The sequence below is a fragment of the Trichechus manatus genome, unplaced genomic scaffold (assembly GCF_000243295.1).
Source record: "Trichechus manatus latirostris isolate Lorelei unplaced genomic scaffold, TriManLat1.0 scaffold00050, whole genome shotgun sequence".
NCBI classification, from domain to species: domain Eukaryota; kingdom Metazoa; phylum Chordata; class Mammalia; order Sirenia; family Trichechidae; genus Trichechus; species Trichechus manatus.
In genome coordinates this window covers 3,022,291-3,039,082 of record NW_004443986.1, presented here as the reverse complement: position 1 = coordinate 3,039,082, position 16,792 = coordinate 3,022,291, and the positions used below count along the sequence as shown (strand labels likewise).

The 16,792-nt window shown below is 36.7% G+C and overlaps 1 protein-coding gene across 1 annotated transcript in view; it reads right to left on the bottom strand.

The window, feature by feature from the left end:
- Positions 1 to 16,792, bottom strand: part of BZW2 (basic leucine zipper and W2 domains 2) — a 78,146-nt gene that overhangs the window by 49,918 nt on the left and 11,436 nt on the right. Inside the window, exon 2 of the mRNA XM_004377421.1 lies at positions 4,487 to 4,551. Coding sequence (XP_004377478.1) covers positions 4,487 to 4,544 — 58 coding nt within the window. The 5' untranslated portion in view covers positions 4,545 to 4,551. The remainder of the gene's footprint in view (positions 1 to 4,486; positions 4,552 to 16,792) is intronic.

Below are 16,792 nucleotides of genomic sequence, written 5' to 3'. Positions count from 1 at the left end.
GTCAACTTGGCTAGGCCATGATTCCCAGTACTGTGTGGTTGTTCTCCATTTTGTGATCTAATGTAATTATCCTATGTGTTGTAAATCTTAATCTCTATGATGGTAATGAGGCAGGATTAGAAGCAGTTATGTTAATGACACAGGACACAATCTACGGGATTAGGCTGTGTTTTGAGTCAATCTCTTCTGAGATACAAAAGAGAGAAGCAAGCAGAGAGGAGAGGGACCCCATTACCACTGAGCAAGAAGAGCCAGGAGCAGAGCGCATGTCCTTTGGACCTGGGGTTCCTGTGCTGAGAAGCTCCTAGGTCAGGGGAAGACTGAGGACAAGGACCTTCCCCCGGAGCTGATAGAGAGAGAGAAACTCTTCCACTGGATCTGGCCCTGAATTTGGACTTCCAGCCTCCTAAACTGTTTGTTAAAGACATACATTTCTGTTTGTTAAAGCCATCCACTTATGGTATTTTTGTATAGGAGCACTAGATAATTAAGACAGCCATATAAGAATATTTGGCTACATGAAAGTAAATATCCAAAGAATCAACTAAAAGAGTTGAAAGAGTGTCACTGCGGGGGAGGGGGAGGTGATGATTGCTGTTGTTACAACAAATCTGACAGAACTAGTTGACTAAACCAGGTATATGCATAGCTTTGAAAAAATTAAAAACTATACTTAAAAACCAAACAGCAACTCTCTGGTTTGTGCAGACTGGCCATTTGAAGTGGTCTAACCAGAGGAACGGGTTGCAAATAGTTAACACTACAGCATCAGAACCAGAGAATAGCAATCCTAGTACCAGTCAGAGTCACACAGTGTGAAATAACATGAAGACATACATAAATTAACTCGAACAATATTCATCACGAATAAAAGTCCCTTTGATGCCACATAAGTGAAACATTATGTAGCCAAGAACATGCAAATGTCAACTGCAGAAAAAAATATAATTAGGGTCTTGTTGTGTAGTGGGGGAGGAAACCAGGATTGTCTTCTACAGGAACATATTATGCAGAGCTGGAGGAGGTTAGTAGCTGTGACTCTATGCAGGGGGAACTCACTGGCAAGCCAAGGCTACTTCACCTCCTAAGCAGGGTCTCCCCCTGGATACAGATGTTTTCTTTCCTATAGCATGAGAAAGCGAGAAGTAAAAGGACCACAGCTGTTTATTAAGTCTTGAGACCAGCTCCCAAAATTAATTGAGGTGGTCCCAGCAATGGCAAGACAACATAATTGCATGTTGACTCAGGCAGTGGAACAGACTTTGATGATTTTAAAATTACAAATTGAGACATCAGGAAATCTAGGTTGGTCAATACGGTATTTATGCCAAGAATTAATTCAGAGGACTTTGTTTGGAATCTAAGAGACAACTTAAAGACTTGTGTTTCTAAAAATCCTTCATTCTCATTACAGTTTCCCAAAAGAATTGCTAAGAAAGAGGAAAAGTAAAAAGGAGGAAGAAAGCATATCATGGCCAAGCACACTTCAACAGTGAGCAATAATGCATTAGGTCAAAATGATTGCCTACAGCTTAACCTCACTAAGGGCTGGGAATCTTCAAAAATTATCTACACCTTCAGTGTAGGATTAATTCTTTTGCAGGCTGAAATATGCTCCTATCTGCTAAGATAAAGTGTCCATCAACAGGAATACAAGAAAAAGTCCAGAACATCAGTGGAGTCTTGGGAAACAAGACGACACTTTATTCAAAGATTCGTTTTCATCTGAAACAACAGTATATGTGGTTTATATTTCATTTAAGGATAGCCTAGCAGAAATACTAACAAAATCCTAAAGGAAACATGCCATTGCTTCCTTGAGTTTCCATGTGGCAGATCAAACCTCTCTTGAAGTGGGAAGTATGTAATTAGGGTCTCAAATTTATACTGTGTTGGTGAATCACAGATGTGACACTAAAGAGTTAGTAGCCCTTATGCCGACATAGAGAAGTGGGCCTATTTCTGACACTCAAATATGCCTGTAAGTTACTTAAACACAGTGTTTACTATGAAAACTACAATAGCTGATTAACATAGCATTTTTCCAATGTGTTAATGAAGTAATAAATAATATTACTGAGATATAGGCAATTAATTAGAAATCATGTATTTTCTAACTACACACACACATTGACATATATATATATATATATATCAACATTTAAAGCCTTACTCAATAAGTTATTAACACCACTTACTGTAAAGCTAACCAGCACAGATCTCATGCCTTAGGGGGAAACCCCAGTGTGAGGTCACTTTGGACACCCAGAATCTGGTCTTTTTTTTCCTCTCCTAGTTTTACTAATTTTGATCCAATTTCCTTATAAAATGTATAGGAAAGCCAGTTTAGTTACTAAGTATTTTATTCAGCAAAATGTAACAATGACTCAGGGGAGAAATTTTCATCTCCTTTCAGAATCCTGCAAGCCACACCAGAAAATATAATTTTTTTGGAGAACATAAGTAAGATGTAAATATTTCATAAAGGAAAAGAGGGTCTAGATGAAGTTCTGTATGATATGTCCTACCATGTTTATATTTTAATGTTAACCAGTAAGAAATATATATTTTTAACTAACTTGGCATGGAAGAGCATTAGCTTTGCTAGGAAATCGTTTCAAACTGAAGACAAATCTTCAGAAGATAGGCAATCGAAATGACCTTGAAATAGTCTCACAAGTTTTTTCTTAGCTCTACAAAACTGTTAACCGTTTATCTGAAGCTGGTCTCATCCAAATAGCAAAGAAATGTCAAGACACAATAAATCATCCAGGAGGTAATTCACTATTATGAAGAAAAGAAAATGAGGCTGACTCCATTTTTTTTTTTTTTGCTCCCAGTCAGCAGTATAGCAAAAAAATGCTTCGAGCGCTGAGTAAATCCCCAACAGACCTGAGTTATATAAATCCAGATCAACTGACAAATAGTATACAATCTATTTCTGGGAAGCTCTTCCTGAGTACAACAGCAGCAAAAGACCCAGGCACAATCTTGACCACCAAATGAATCAGAGGCAATCCGGTTCAGAGAGAAAACCTTTCCAGTTCCAAACCAAAGACTGCCTCCAAGGGCCAGTTTTCCCATTGAATCACATCTGCTGTTGGGCAACACATTCTCAGGCCCTCTCTTGGCTCTTTGGCTCAGTTGCAGTGAATCGGCATCACACTAATAAAGCCAACTGAGCTGGAGATCCAGGCCCCAAATTAACACATTCCCTCAGCAGGCAGGCAACGGCAAACCTTCCTGCACCTCGCAGTTGGGCATATGTTAAATATTACCATGTTACTAGGTCCAAGAATGCCTTAACTGTAATTAGGTTTCTCAACAATATGGTTCTTACTGATTAAGTTCTTTTGAAATAATCTAAGCCTATTTTTTAAAGATTGCTTTAAACAATGATACAATGGATGCTGCTTGGCATCTTGTGTTTGATATCTGCTTTCAGATTTCAATGGGGAAAATGTAGCAGGGACACAGTATGCAAGACTAGGATGAGGACTAAATGGAGGGAGGTTTCTCATGCTGTACTTGTACTTAAGCTTATGAGGATAAGCTAGGGATGGCAAAAATAAAACAAAAAAAAGAGAACACAAGACAGAAATACTGTAAAGTAACTTTTTTTTTAACTTTAAAAATTTTTTTATTTTCATTTTTTAGTGTGAATGCAAAGCTTTCCAGCAGGAAGCATTTACAGTTAAAATCAAACTTATAGCTATCTAGTGACTCTTGCAAGCTCTTCTGATCCAAATGATCTATTGTATTGGGCCTTCTTTACTGTCTACATGATTAGACTTGCTACTTAAGCGGACACAGCATTGCAAGAGGACAGACTAGCACTGCCTCAGCACTGATAAAATATTCTTTGCACAGAAAGGACAGTAAGATGAACACTAAATCACCAAGCAAAGTCACTCACACAAATAGTAATTTTACCAGTCATCACTGAACTGGGTCGACCACTTCTCTTCCCACAGTAAAGGATACTTAGAAGAGTTACATGAATTATAACGGTATTTAGGCAACTGCTTTAACCCTACTTCTTAACTTCTGAATATGTAAAACCCTCTTCAGTATCTGTCTCCCTAATTTCCTTGTTCTCTTAGTCTTACCATGTTTGCTGTCAACACTTTCTCAAAAACAACAAAGAAAGCAAAAAACAAATAAAAATGCTTATGTCAAAAACAGCAGTTTATCACCTGCCTTCATAGCCTCACATGAGAGTAAGTCAACTAGAACAGATATAATTATCTCTATTTTCTGGATAAAGATACTGAAGTTCAGACAAGTTAAATTATTTGTCCAACATCAAATACCTAAGTAACTGGCAATTCGGTAGCTTTTATCAGAACTATACCCAGAGCTCAAATGTGTGGAATTAGTGAGGTTAAGTGGAAACAGGGATCATTTTAATTCTTCCCCTCCAATCTTATATTTTGATTAGAATTTCAAATACACACACACACCACGAATATACAACACAACCTACCCCTTTTCCGAGTTTTGAACCGCTGGCCTGTGAGCACTGGCTTCTGATGCTTATTCATAAAATTTCTGAAAACAAAGAAAAAAAGATCATGTGTTTCAAATAATAATATGCCTAATAAACCTATGTTGAACTTCACTTGCACTGAATATATTTTTTAAAATGAAATATTATCTTAAATATTGGATTAGTAACAATTCAAAAAGTTTAATAATACCCAGTGTAGGCAAAGGATATGGGAAAAGCAATCACAGATGATAAATTATTATGTAAAGGATAAACTCTATACACTGTTTCGGGAAGATTTGTAGAAATTTAAATATACATAACCTGTGGTCTAGAAATTCTTTTTCTAGGAATTTATCGTACAGTTACACCCACACAAGTATGCAAAGATGTGTGTATGTGCACGTGTGTGTAAAAAGATTCAGTTGCAACATTGTTAAATTCATGAAAAAAAGGAACATTTAAACATCCACAAATATGAGTCTGGTTAAATAAGTTATATTACAGTTATTGAACAGAACATTATGAAGCCTTAAAAAAGAATGAATTAGAACAAAATGTACTACATTTCTGGCTCTGGTTACAATTCTGATTAAATTTCCTACGTCTATATCTCTTCCATCACTCACTGTGCTCCATCTACATTGCCCTTTGTTTTTCTTCCAATATGCCCAGCCAGCTCCGTTTCTAAAGTTCTGTACCGGCCATGCTTTTGGGAAGGATTTTATTCAGATGTTCACCTGGCTTATTCCCAGCAGTCATTCAAACGCCTCCACTTTAAAGAGGTGTGCCCTGACAATCCCAACTAACACGGTCCCTCGTCACTCTCTCTCTCCTTACCCAGCTTCACTTCTCTTTACAGTCTTTATCAGTGCCTGGCATTTTATTGTCATCTGTTTGTCCACGGTCTATTTTCCTCATGAGAATGTAATCTCCATGAGGGCAGGTACTTCATAAGTTTTACTCAATACTGTATCTTCAGTACATAAATTACACTTGCTACTTAAGCAGACACAGCATTGCAAGAGGACAGACTAGTGCTGCCTCACTAGTCTGCACTTAGCAACGGTAACTAACATTAGTCAGTCAATATTGTAGTTGTTATTGTTAGGTGCCATAGAGTCAATTTTCAACTCACACGGACTCCATGTGACAGAGTAGAACTACCCCATAGGGTTTCCTAGTCTGTAATCTTCATGGCCACCACTTGTCTGTCAGTTTGTCATACTGTGGTGGCTTGCATGTTGCTGTGATGCTAGAAGCTATGCCGCTAGTATTTCACATGCCAGCAGGTTCACCCCTGGTAGACAGGTTTCAGTGGCAGTTCCAAAGACAGACTAGGAAGAAGGACCTAAGTGACATACTTCTAAAAAACTTGCCAGTGAAAACCTTATGAATAGCAGCAAAACACTGTCTGATATAGTGCCGGAAGATGAGTCCATCAGGTTGGAAGGCACTCAAAATACAACTAGGGAAGAGCTGCCTCCTCAAACTAGAGTCGACCTAAATGAAGTGGATGGAGTAAAGCTTTCAGACCTTCATTTGCTGATGTGGCACGACTCAAAGGAGAAGAAACATCCATCAATAATCGGAACATGGAATGTACTAAGTATGAATCTAGGAAAATCAGAAGTTGTCAAAAATGAAATGGAATACATAAAGATTGATATCCTAGGCATTAGTGAGCTGGAAAGGACTGGTATTGGCCACTTTGAATCAAACAATCATACAGTCTACTATGCTGGGAATGATAAATTGAAGAGAAATGGCGTCGCATTCATTGTCAGAAAGATCATCTCAAGATCTGTCCTGAAGTAGAATGCTGACAGCGATAGGATAATATCCATACCCCTAAAAGGAAGACTAGTTAATATGACTGTTATTCAAATTTATACACCAACGATTAATGCAAATGGTATTTTCAATCATCTCATATGCGTGGGAAAGCTGGACAATGAATAAGGAAGCCTGAAGAAGAACTGATGCCTTTGAATTACAGCGGCGGTGAAGAATATTGAATATACCTTGGACTGCCAGAAAAACGAACAAATCTGTCTTGGAAGAAGTACAGCCATAAAGCTTCTTGGAAGGGGGGATGGTGAGACTTTGTCTCACATACTTTGGACATGTGATCAGGAAGGACCATCATGCTTGGTAGAGGGTCAGCAAAAAAGAGGAAGACACTCAATGAAATGGATTGAAACAGTGGCTGCAACAATGGGCTCAAACATAGCAAGGATTGTGAGGATGGTGCAGGACAGAGCAATGTTTCATTCTGTTGCACATAAGGTCGCTATCAGTCAGAACCCACTGGATGGCACCTAACAACAATAACAACAATCTTTACGGAAGCAGATCACCAGGTCTTTCTCCTGTGGAACCTCTGGGTTAGTTTGAACTAACCGTTTGGTTAGCAGCTGAGTGCTTCATTACTCTGCCACCAGGGTTCCTTTAATTAATACTAATCAATGTTAACATTAATTAATAAATATTGACAAATAAACTATTGCTCTGACATGGAAAGATGTTCAAGATACATTGCTAATGGAGAGATGCAAGTTGAATAAAAGAATGTAAAGTATAATCTTATTTGGTTAAAAAAGGAGTATATATATGTTTTTCTCTATGAGAAAAATTTAAGAAGGATACTAGAAACTGTTAATAGATTTTGTTGTTTGTTTGTTTTAGCCTCAGAGGAAGGGGACTAGGGAACTTCGTATTTTTCTATTAGACCGAATAAATAATTTTAAAATATAGTAAATTATCTTGGAAAAAAGTAAAAAACCTGTTCCACAACAGATCTCTTACACATTGAGAATAAACTTGCTGACATAAACATCATAATCTGAGAATATGTCTAGATTGCCTAAATTATGAAGGCCAAACAATAATTTCTTTTCAAAATTTTAAAAAATTGTTATTTGGAAATGTCTACGTTTCCTGAATTACTTAGACCATTAAACAATCAAGAACATTTGCAGTACTCAAGTAATTTATCTATTTCTCAAAATTTTTAAAAACTCCTTAAGAACATGGGAAAATTATTAGTCAATTTATATACCAAAAGCTTCTTCCCTCACTAAGAAAGAAGAGAAACGTCAAGCTTCACATAAGTAACAATCTGTTTATCATTAAAAACTTCAAATTACATCATTACGTAAAGAGTGAAACCAATTAAGAATAAAGCAACAAACACAGAAAAGCAACTTATTTTATGGTTTGAGAGAATTCTACCAATCCTGTAAAAGTAAAATGAACTTCATATATGAAGCTTTGAGATACAAAGGTAGAATTCATGCCCTCAAGGAGCGCAGAGCCTAGTGGGAGAGTTACAACCCAAATATATACAATATGATGTGATAGGTGAAGCAATAAAATAAGACAGACCTCGAACAAGGGTAGAGAAAGTGATTGATTGTAGTACACGCACGGGGGCAACAGCTACATATTAAAATAGTTCAAATGCAATGAACATATCAATGAAATCCCATTTCATTTGATGGATGTTGGAAATAGAGCTTCTAATTCATTATTTATATGCACTGCATAACTCTTTCATTGAGAAATTTCCCTGTTGGCATTTTCAACAGATTTGCTCTGGATCAGCCTTACATTTCACTGGGACAAAAAAGACAATTATATGTACGTGTTCCCCATAATGTCTCCTTTCTTGTGTTAGCAAAGAAAAATACCTGTCAAGAGTCTGGGTCTCATACCCAGGTGCAAAAACAAATACCTCAAAAGAGGCTGAAACTTCTCCAGCCCGTGAGCTTGCAAGGAAGGAATTACCCTCTTCCCTGGTTGTTTTTATTTTATAATTAATCATTTAAGTATGAGCTCTCTCTAATAAAGAGTTTTATTTTAGGGTCCAGAATATAAACTCACAAAATTCCCTAATTAACTCTACCTTTGCACCTTGCTTGTATTTTTCTGCTAATGGAGAATTACCACCAAACACAGCCTATTAGAGAATTATCCTATTTTAAAAATCTTTAGCTTTGTTTAATGCTTATTTCAGTTCTAAACACAAAAATTTGTTTCTTATAGGCCAATGATGTAGATTTACTTTTCACACCCTCAATATAGTCTACTTGGAGAATAACAACATAATAACTCTGAAAAATTAAAACAAACAAAAACAAAAAACAAGACTTACCAACTGGTTCTGAAAGACTAAATGAAGATATTCCGGTCACCAAGAGTATCTATCGTTTAGCTGTTACTATTTGGAGCAGAGGCTCTGCTTCCCTCTAAATTTAGCTCTCTGTGCTATACTATAATCTGCTCTAGTGAGGGTCAGGCTTTATAAGGCACTCACTGAAGCCCTGGCTGAAGGGAGGCAAGGGCACTTTGAATAGGAAACCATGATAGCTTAAACCTGGGAGAGTAACAAAGAAAAACAGACAGTTCTATGAGGGCAGTGTCAAAAGCTAACTTTTACTATATTTGTATTGCATTACAATTTATTGTTTGAAATCAACTAACTAAAAATACATAGGGGAAAAATAAATCAGAGTTCAATACAGAATCCTCAAGACAAATTTATTTGGGGTACAACCCATGCATCATGACAATTTGGCTTCCACTGAAAAAATTATAAGCCAAACACACACATACACCCCTCATGTCACACCAAAATCGAACAGTTCCATAGTTTAAAATATCGTTTTCAAAAAACAAAGAAAATGCAGGTAAAACAAGTAGATTTCATGCATATCATCTAATATAATAAGGTTTTTTTGAAATTTCACAAGATAAAAAATGATCATAAAAATACTCAAATGATCCAATTAATCAAAAAATTTAGAAACTACGTCCTATATTAACGAGTTGAATTTTTTTTTAAATAAATTTCCATTGAAGTCTATAGTTAAAGATTTTTAGGTCTGATATATTAGATAAATTTTACCCTACCTCACTCTGTCAATCTTCTAAATGCCCTTGTGTCCTTTAAAGATTCCATTCCTTAACTTCCAACCAGAATCTGGGCCCAGGAGTGACAATGGCCAGCAGCACAAAAAGGTCTCACGGCAACTGCACACTAATTCTGCCAGTTGCTCAGCCCACCTTGAGTGAGTTGGCACCCTGAATGTTGATTATTCAGTCTTGTCTGGGATTCTTCTTCCTTTTAATTCTCTCCATTTTGAAAAGAATATGAACTACCAGAAAAGGGCTTACCTTCTAATTGTCCCTACAAGAGGACATCTGCTTTGACATAATAGTTTAGAGGTTTGTTTTGACACGTTTCTTACCGTTCTACTGGTCTGGCCCATCTCTGAACTGTGATAATCTGCCTTATATGACACTCTACTACTGATACATGATATGCATATAATAACTATGCTATTCAAGCAACCTCAGATGTACGAGTATGTATACTCTAGTGCAGGAGTCACAAACTTTTTCAGTAAAGAGATAGGAAATATGTAGGCTGTGTGGGCCACATAGTCTGTTACAACTACTGAACTCCAGTGTTACAGCGTGAAAGCAGCCATAGACAATATGTGAACAAATGGGCATATGCTGTATTCCAATAAAACTTTATTTACAAAGGATGCAGTGGGGCAGATTTGGTGCCCAGGTTGTAGTTTGTGGACTCCTGCTTTCAAACAGTGTGTCCAATAAAACTGCCTGTGGTGATACAAATGTTCTATATCCTCACAGTGCAATATGGTAGTCATGAGACATACATGGCTCTTGACCCCTTGAAACAGGTAGTTAATGTGACTAAGGAACTGAATGTTTAACTGTATTTAATTTTCATTAATTAAAATTTGAATTCTAATAGCCAACATGGCTGGAGGTGACCATATCGGGCACTAAAGTATTCATTATGGCCTAAAACACTTAAATTTAATAAAAAGATGAAACCGTATATTCAAAGCACAGTAATTTTTGTTTATTAATAAGTTTCAAATGAGGTAGGTTTGGGGAGCACTTTGCTCAAGCTTCAAAACCGTGTGGCTGTAGCGAGAAAGAAAAGGAAAAGTACCAAACTTGAAAGTGAAACCCTGTGTGCAGTCAACATCACTTTCATGACAATCAGAGAAAAGGAGTTTAGATTCTAAGAAAATATAAGGCAACAATACCACCTAAAAGTTTAAAGTGCTTCATAAAGATACAATAACCTTAGCACAAAAAATTTTTAATAAAATCTAGCTACTGCACTGCAATATTCTCATGAAATATTTTGTGTTAATAGCAAGTTTCCAGAATTATCTTTTATTTCATATTCTAAATGAAGAATAAAGACATTTACCATGAAAAGAATAAAATTAAAAACTACCCAAATTATAGACTATTCTCCTTTCCATTACAACTGAAACTGTAAGAACACGTATCATAAAATCCGTCTCAGAACATGAAGTTTAAGTGACTACATTTACGTCATATCCAGGAATCTTTGAGGATGCTAACACTGTTGCATCATTCTCTCAAAAGAAACAAAAATAAATAAATTGCTCTAAAAGTTTAAGTTATTAAGAATATAAAGTAATAAATAGATGCCTATATATCATATAATCTGTTGTCCAGATTAGCATTATCTTGTTTGTTTAATATCTATATTACAATTTTTGTTAGCCTCTTCATAATCAAACTCAAAAACAAAAAGCATAACTACATCCCCTAACAAACTCAATGCAAGTTATAGCATTTATAAAAAAAAAATTAAAATATTAGATAGTTTAATGACACAAGAAAAATGTTTCTAAATAAAATCAAGTATTACCTTCTGTAATAAAAAATACCGCTATTATACTTAATAGAGAAGGAGTCCTGGTGGTGCAATGGCTAAGCACTCAACTGCTAACCGAAAGGTCAGCAGTTCAGCTTGGCAGGAGAAAAGATGTGGCAATCTGCTTCCATAAAGATTTACAGACTAGGAAACCCTATGTGGCAGTTCTACTCTGTCTTATAGGGTTGCTATGAGTCAGAATCAACCTGACGGCACACAACAAGAACAACAAAAAACATACTTAATAAAAGAACAGAAATGTCTTTCTTAAAAAGCATGAAACTTAAAAATAGTTTCTTCCTCAGAAATTTACAACCATATTTTAGAGCAAGGGACATTAGTGGTAGAATCTAAAATTGTTCTAAATATTTAATAAGTTAAGAATTATTAAAGCCCATAGGAGCTGCAGTGTGAAAAAATAGTAAGACTTAAATAGGTTAATTCAAAATCTTCCTTAAGACATAAACACACCATAGTATAATTTTCATTTGAACATTTCCAAAATTATTTTACCTCTTAAACTTACTAATACACCTATCTAATATCTGGATACTGATTTTTTGTTTCCCCCTAAATAAAAATAGAAACACTATAAAAATACATAGAAACAAATTAAGACAATTATATAATGTCTCTTATTTCATCTTAATGAAATTATTTCCAAACTTTTCGTATGTGTAAAATAACTCCCAAAATGATTCCAATTCTACTTATTAACTCATGCCCACTACTCAATGCAGTCTCTCTGACATCCCTTAGGGCATGCGCATTCCCTTCTGGGGCCCTTACACTTACCCTGAACGGAATCTCTCCCAGATTCTTCCCTTCCCCCAACAACTGACCATGTTCATTCAACCTTTCATATGGTCTAATCTTGCTGATGTCATTCTTATTTTCCTCAGCACTTTGAAAGACACAAACATACATACATGACACACATAGTAGCATATTTTGGCTCTTATGGTAGCATATTTTGGCTATTACGAAGTCCTTTCTTCAAATACAATGTTTCAGATTATTTTAAATAGCAAAATGTCCTAAAACCTCTGCTGGAGATAAGACCTTTAGAACTTTTGTCTACAAGATAACATGGTTGTGATAACAACTGCATACCTACAATATTTTAGACAGGAAATTCTGAGAATTTAGAGGAAATGGCAGCATATAAAAAGGGATGTCCAGGGACTAAATGTCAAGCTGTGGTTTAAATACATTTATTAATTTATCAAGTTTTTGGAGGTACCTATTATGTGTCAGACATTGCATTAGATCAAATGAAGCATCAATAGAATAAATACATATAAATTTATGTAAGTAAATATATAAGGAAGCTCTATACTGTCCATGGTTTGGTTTTATGTCACCAATATATTTGTTTACCTCATTAATATATGGTCATATGTATTATATATTATAATATATACTAATTATCTGACAAAGGTGTAAAAAAGTTAACATCTATTGTGGAAAAAGTAATTACTGAAAAAACACCCCTCTGATCCTAAAATCAGTTCATCATATTCACTTTAGAAAATTCAGGGAAAAAATAGAAGAAAAGTACACATACTGCTAGCTTTTACCAATTATCAGTTTATTTATTTATCATACTTTAGATGAAGGTTTACAGAACAAATTAGCTTCTCATTAAACAGTGAGTACACATATTGTTTTATGACATTGGTTAACAACCCCATGACATGTCAGTACTCTCCCTTCTCGATCTTCAGTTCCCTATTACCAGCTTTCCTGTCCCCTCCTGCTTTCTAGTCCTTGCCCCTGGGCTGGTGTGCCCTTTTAATCTTGTTTTGTCCTATGGGCCTGTCTAATCTTTGCCTAAAAGGTGACTCTCAGGAGTGACTTCATTACTGAGCTAAAAGGGTGTCCAGGGGCCATACTCTTGGGGTTTCTCCAGTCTCTGTCAGGCCAGTAAGTCTGGTCTTCTTTTTATTTTTTTAGTTCTTTTTTTTTTTTTTATTGTACTTTAGATGAAGGTTTACAGAACAAATAGTTTCTCATTCAACAGTTAGTACACACGTTGTTTTATAACAATGGTTAACAACCCCATGACATGTCAACACTGTCCCTTCTCAAACTTGAGTTCCCTATTACCAGCTTTCCTGTGTCCTCCTGCCCCTGTCCTTGCCCCTGGACTGTTGTGCCCCATTAGTCTTGTTTTGTTTTACAGGGCTGTCTAATCCTTGGCTGAACAGTGAACCTCAGGAGTGACTTCATTACTGAGCTAAAAGGGTGTCCGGGGGCCATACTCTTCTTCTTCAGTAGTGCTTTACTTATCTGGGGCCTCTTCCCTTTCCATATAAAGCTAATGATCATTTTTAAAGAATGTCATTGGTATTTGGATCGAGGTTGCATTGCATTTGTAGATTGCTTTGGGTAGAATTGCCATTTTCACAATGTTGAGTCTACCTATCCATGAGCATGGTTATGTTTTTCCATTTATGCAGATCTCTTTTGGTTTCTTGCAGTAGTGTCTTGTAGTTTTCTTTGCATAGGTCTTTTACATCCCTGGTTAGATTTACTCCTAAGTATTTTATTTTTTTAAAGGCTATTATGAATGGTATTGTTTTCCTGATTTTCTTTTTGTCGTTCTCTTTATTGGTGTATAGGAATCCAAAGGATTTTTGTATGTTTATCTTGTATCCTGCTATTCTGCTGAATCTTCCTATTACTTCCAGTAGTTTTGTCATGGAGTCTTTTGGGTTTTCTATATATAATATCATATCATCTGCATATAGGGACAGTTTTACTTCTTTATTATCAATTTAGATGGCCTTTATTTCTTTTTCTTGCCTTATTGCTCTAGCTAGGAATTCCAGCACAATGATAAATAGGAGTGGTGATAAAGCCAGGGAAGCAGCTCCAAAGCCACGCAGTATAGCCTGGCTAGAAGGGGTGGAGATGATACACAGTGCCAGGTATTCAGGAGACAGGAAAAGAAGGTAAGTAGAAAGAGACAAGAAAACAATGAAGAAAAATAAAAAGGAAAAAAGAACAAGAAAACAAACAAACCAAAAAAGAAAAAAAAAAAAAGCCCCCAGGGATCCCACCCGTGTGGTGCTGCAGACTGGGGAAGCAGTTCCCCAACTGAGCGGTGCTTCACAGCCTATCAAGAAGCAAAGATGGCACACGGAGTCAGGTGTTTGAGAGAAAGGAGGGGGAGGAGGTGAGAGACAGGGAAGAAACCAAAAGAGGCTGAAAATAGCAGCACCAGCAACAAAGAAATGGCACTGAAGAAGCTTGCTGGTGTGGGCAGGGTGAATCCGTGCAGCACAGAGCCAGTGCCTCCTGTGTCACTGTCGCTGCTCACTGGGAAGCAGTGGATTGGCCCACTGGGAAGCGGCAAAAGCCGAGCAGGGGTAGACAGGGTGGGAGGTAGGAAAGCATGTACCGCTGGTTACTGGATACTCTGTCTCCTGCTGGGAGCTCCGTGAATATGCTTTCATGTACTCCCTGTCCACCGATCTCCGATAGGAGTTTAGGATGGTGGATCTGTGCTGCATTAGCTGATAAGGACCTCCGCTCGTAACTCTCTTCGCTCTCTGTTTTTTGTCAGTTTCTTATTCTATTCGGTGCTTGGTTGAGTTCTTTATCTCTTCATTTGATGCTTAGGGTTTCAGGACTGAAGTTTGTCTGTTTTACTTAGTTTTTCAGGTCTTTGCTGTGGAGAGATGGCGTAGTGCTTCTTTCTATAGCGCCATGTTGTCAGTTCATGTTTAAATATATGGTATAATCCACCATTCTTATTTTGATGCATATATACAGAAAAAAAATAAAAATTCAATTTTATCATCTTTTCTAATTATTACACTGAAGTATGGCTTTAAAAAAAATTACTTGCTTTAGGACTTGGAGTTATGTGACTTGAGTCAATGGCATCTTCTAGCATCTTTAAAAAGTAGTGTGCTCCAATGTATCACTTTAGGAGAAGCAGAACCTCTCTTGGAGAGGAAAACGTTCTTGAAGTTTGCTCATCATATTTAATTCTATGCTTAGGGGAAACAAAAGACAGCCTCTCTATTTTTTTTCTTTTAATTTTAATTAGCTCTTTTAAACTAAACTAACAAACTATAGAAGGGTATGAAGCAAAAAGTAAAGTCCACTTCCCAATCTTACATTCCTGGTCTCATGTCCTAGCCCCACTCAATAGAAATAATAACTATTTTAACCCTTTTAACAGCATCTTAAGGAGCCCTATAGTGTAGTGGTTACGCGCTTGGCTGCTAACCTAAAGGTCAGTGGTTTGAACCCACCATTCGCTCCATGAGAGAAAGACGTGCCAGTCAGCTTCCATAAAGATTACAGCCTTGGAAACCCTATGAGGGCAGTTCTACCCTGTTCTATAGGGTTGCTAGGAGCTGGAATTGACTCCACAGCAACAGGTTTTAACAGTATATTATGTTCACATTCAGAAAATGCCTACACATATGTAAGAATCATACATGGCATACATGTAAATATACACATATATGTGAAAATACTGAACTGAACATTTATGGTGGGCACCTAACATGTGTCAAACTATAATCTGTCAAACAATCAATAGTGTTCTGTGACTTGCTTCCCTCCCAACCCCCATAATTATGTATCTTAGATATTTTTTCTTATTTTGGCTATCATTCATTTCAGTACTGTAGTTCTCCTTTATTCTTTTTAATGACTGCACAGTATTTTGTTGTATGGCTGGACCATTATTTATTAAGCTGGTTCTATTTTCATGGCATAAGGTATTGGTGGTTCAGTGGTAGAATTCTTGGTTCCCATTGTGGGAGACCCAGGTTCAATTCCCGGCCACTTGGAGCCATCATCTACCTGTCGGTAGAAGCTTGCCTATTGCTAGGATGTTGAACAGGTTTCAGCAGAGCTTCCAGACTAAGATAGACTAGGAAGAAAGGCCTGACACTCTACTCCCAAAAATCACCCTCTGGATAGCAACGGTCTGATCCACAACCAATAATGGGGATGGCACAGAGTCAGGCAGCATTTCATTCAGTTGTGCATCAGATTGCCATGAGTCAGGGGCCAACTGAAGAGCAACTAACAGCATGTTCGTAGCTTTTGGCTGTTTCCTGTTTTGTGCACACTGACACCTTGTGAGAGAATAACTCTAAAACAAGTTCCTGGAAACAGAATAACTGGTTTGAAAAAGGTATACTCATTTTAAACATACGCTGTCAAAATAAGCATCAGTTTATGTTCCCATGCACTGTGTATGCGCTGCTTTATTTCCATGTAAAAGAATCTCAGAGTAATTAGAAAGACAGCACGTTAAGAAGTCTTACATAAGGTAATTTTGCCCTTGAAATGTGAAGGTTGGTTTTGTGTTGAATGTGAGGGATTCCAGTCATCTAGGATATATCAAAAATGGTGAACTCTAAAGTCAACCACTACCACAATAAAGACGTGTGTATATTTGTCAATTCTTCATGTTTTTGTTCAAACAAGACAATTAAGGTTCTTAACTTTTTAAAAGTATTTTCATCAATATTTAGCTCACATCAGACATTCAGTAATCACTTCCTTTCTAATTTGTTAGATTTAATATTATAACT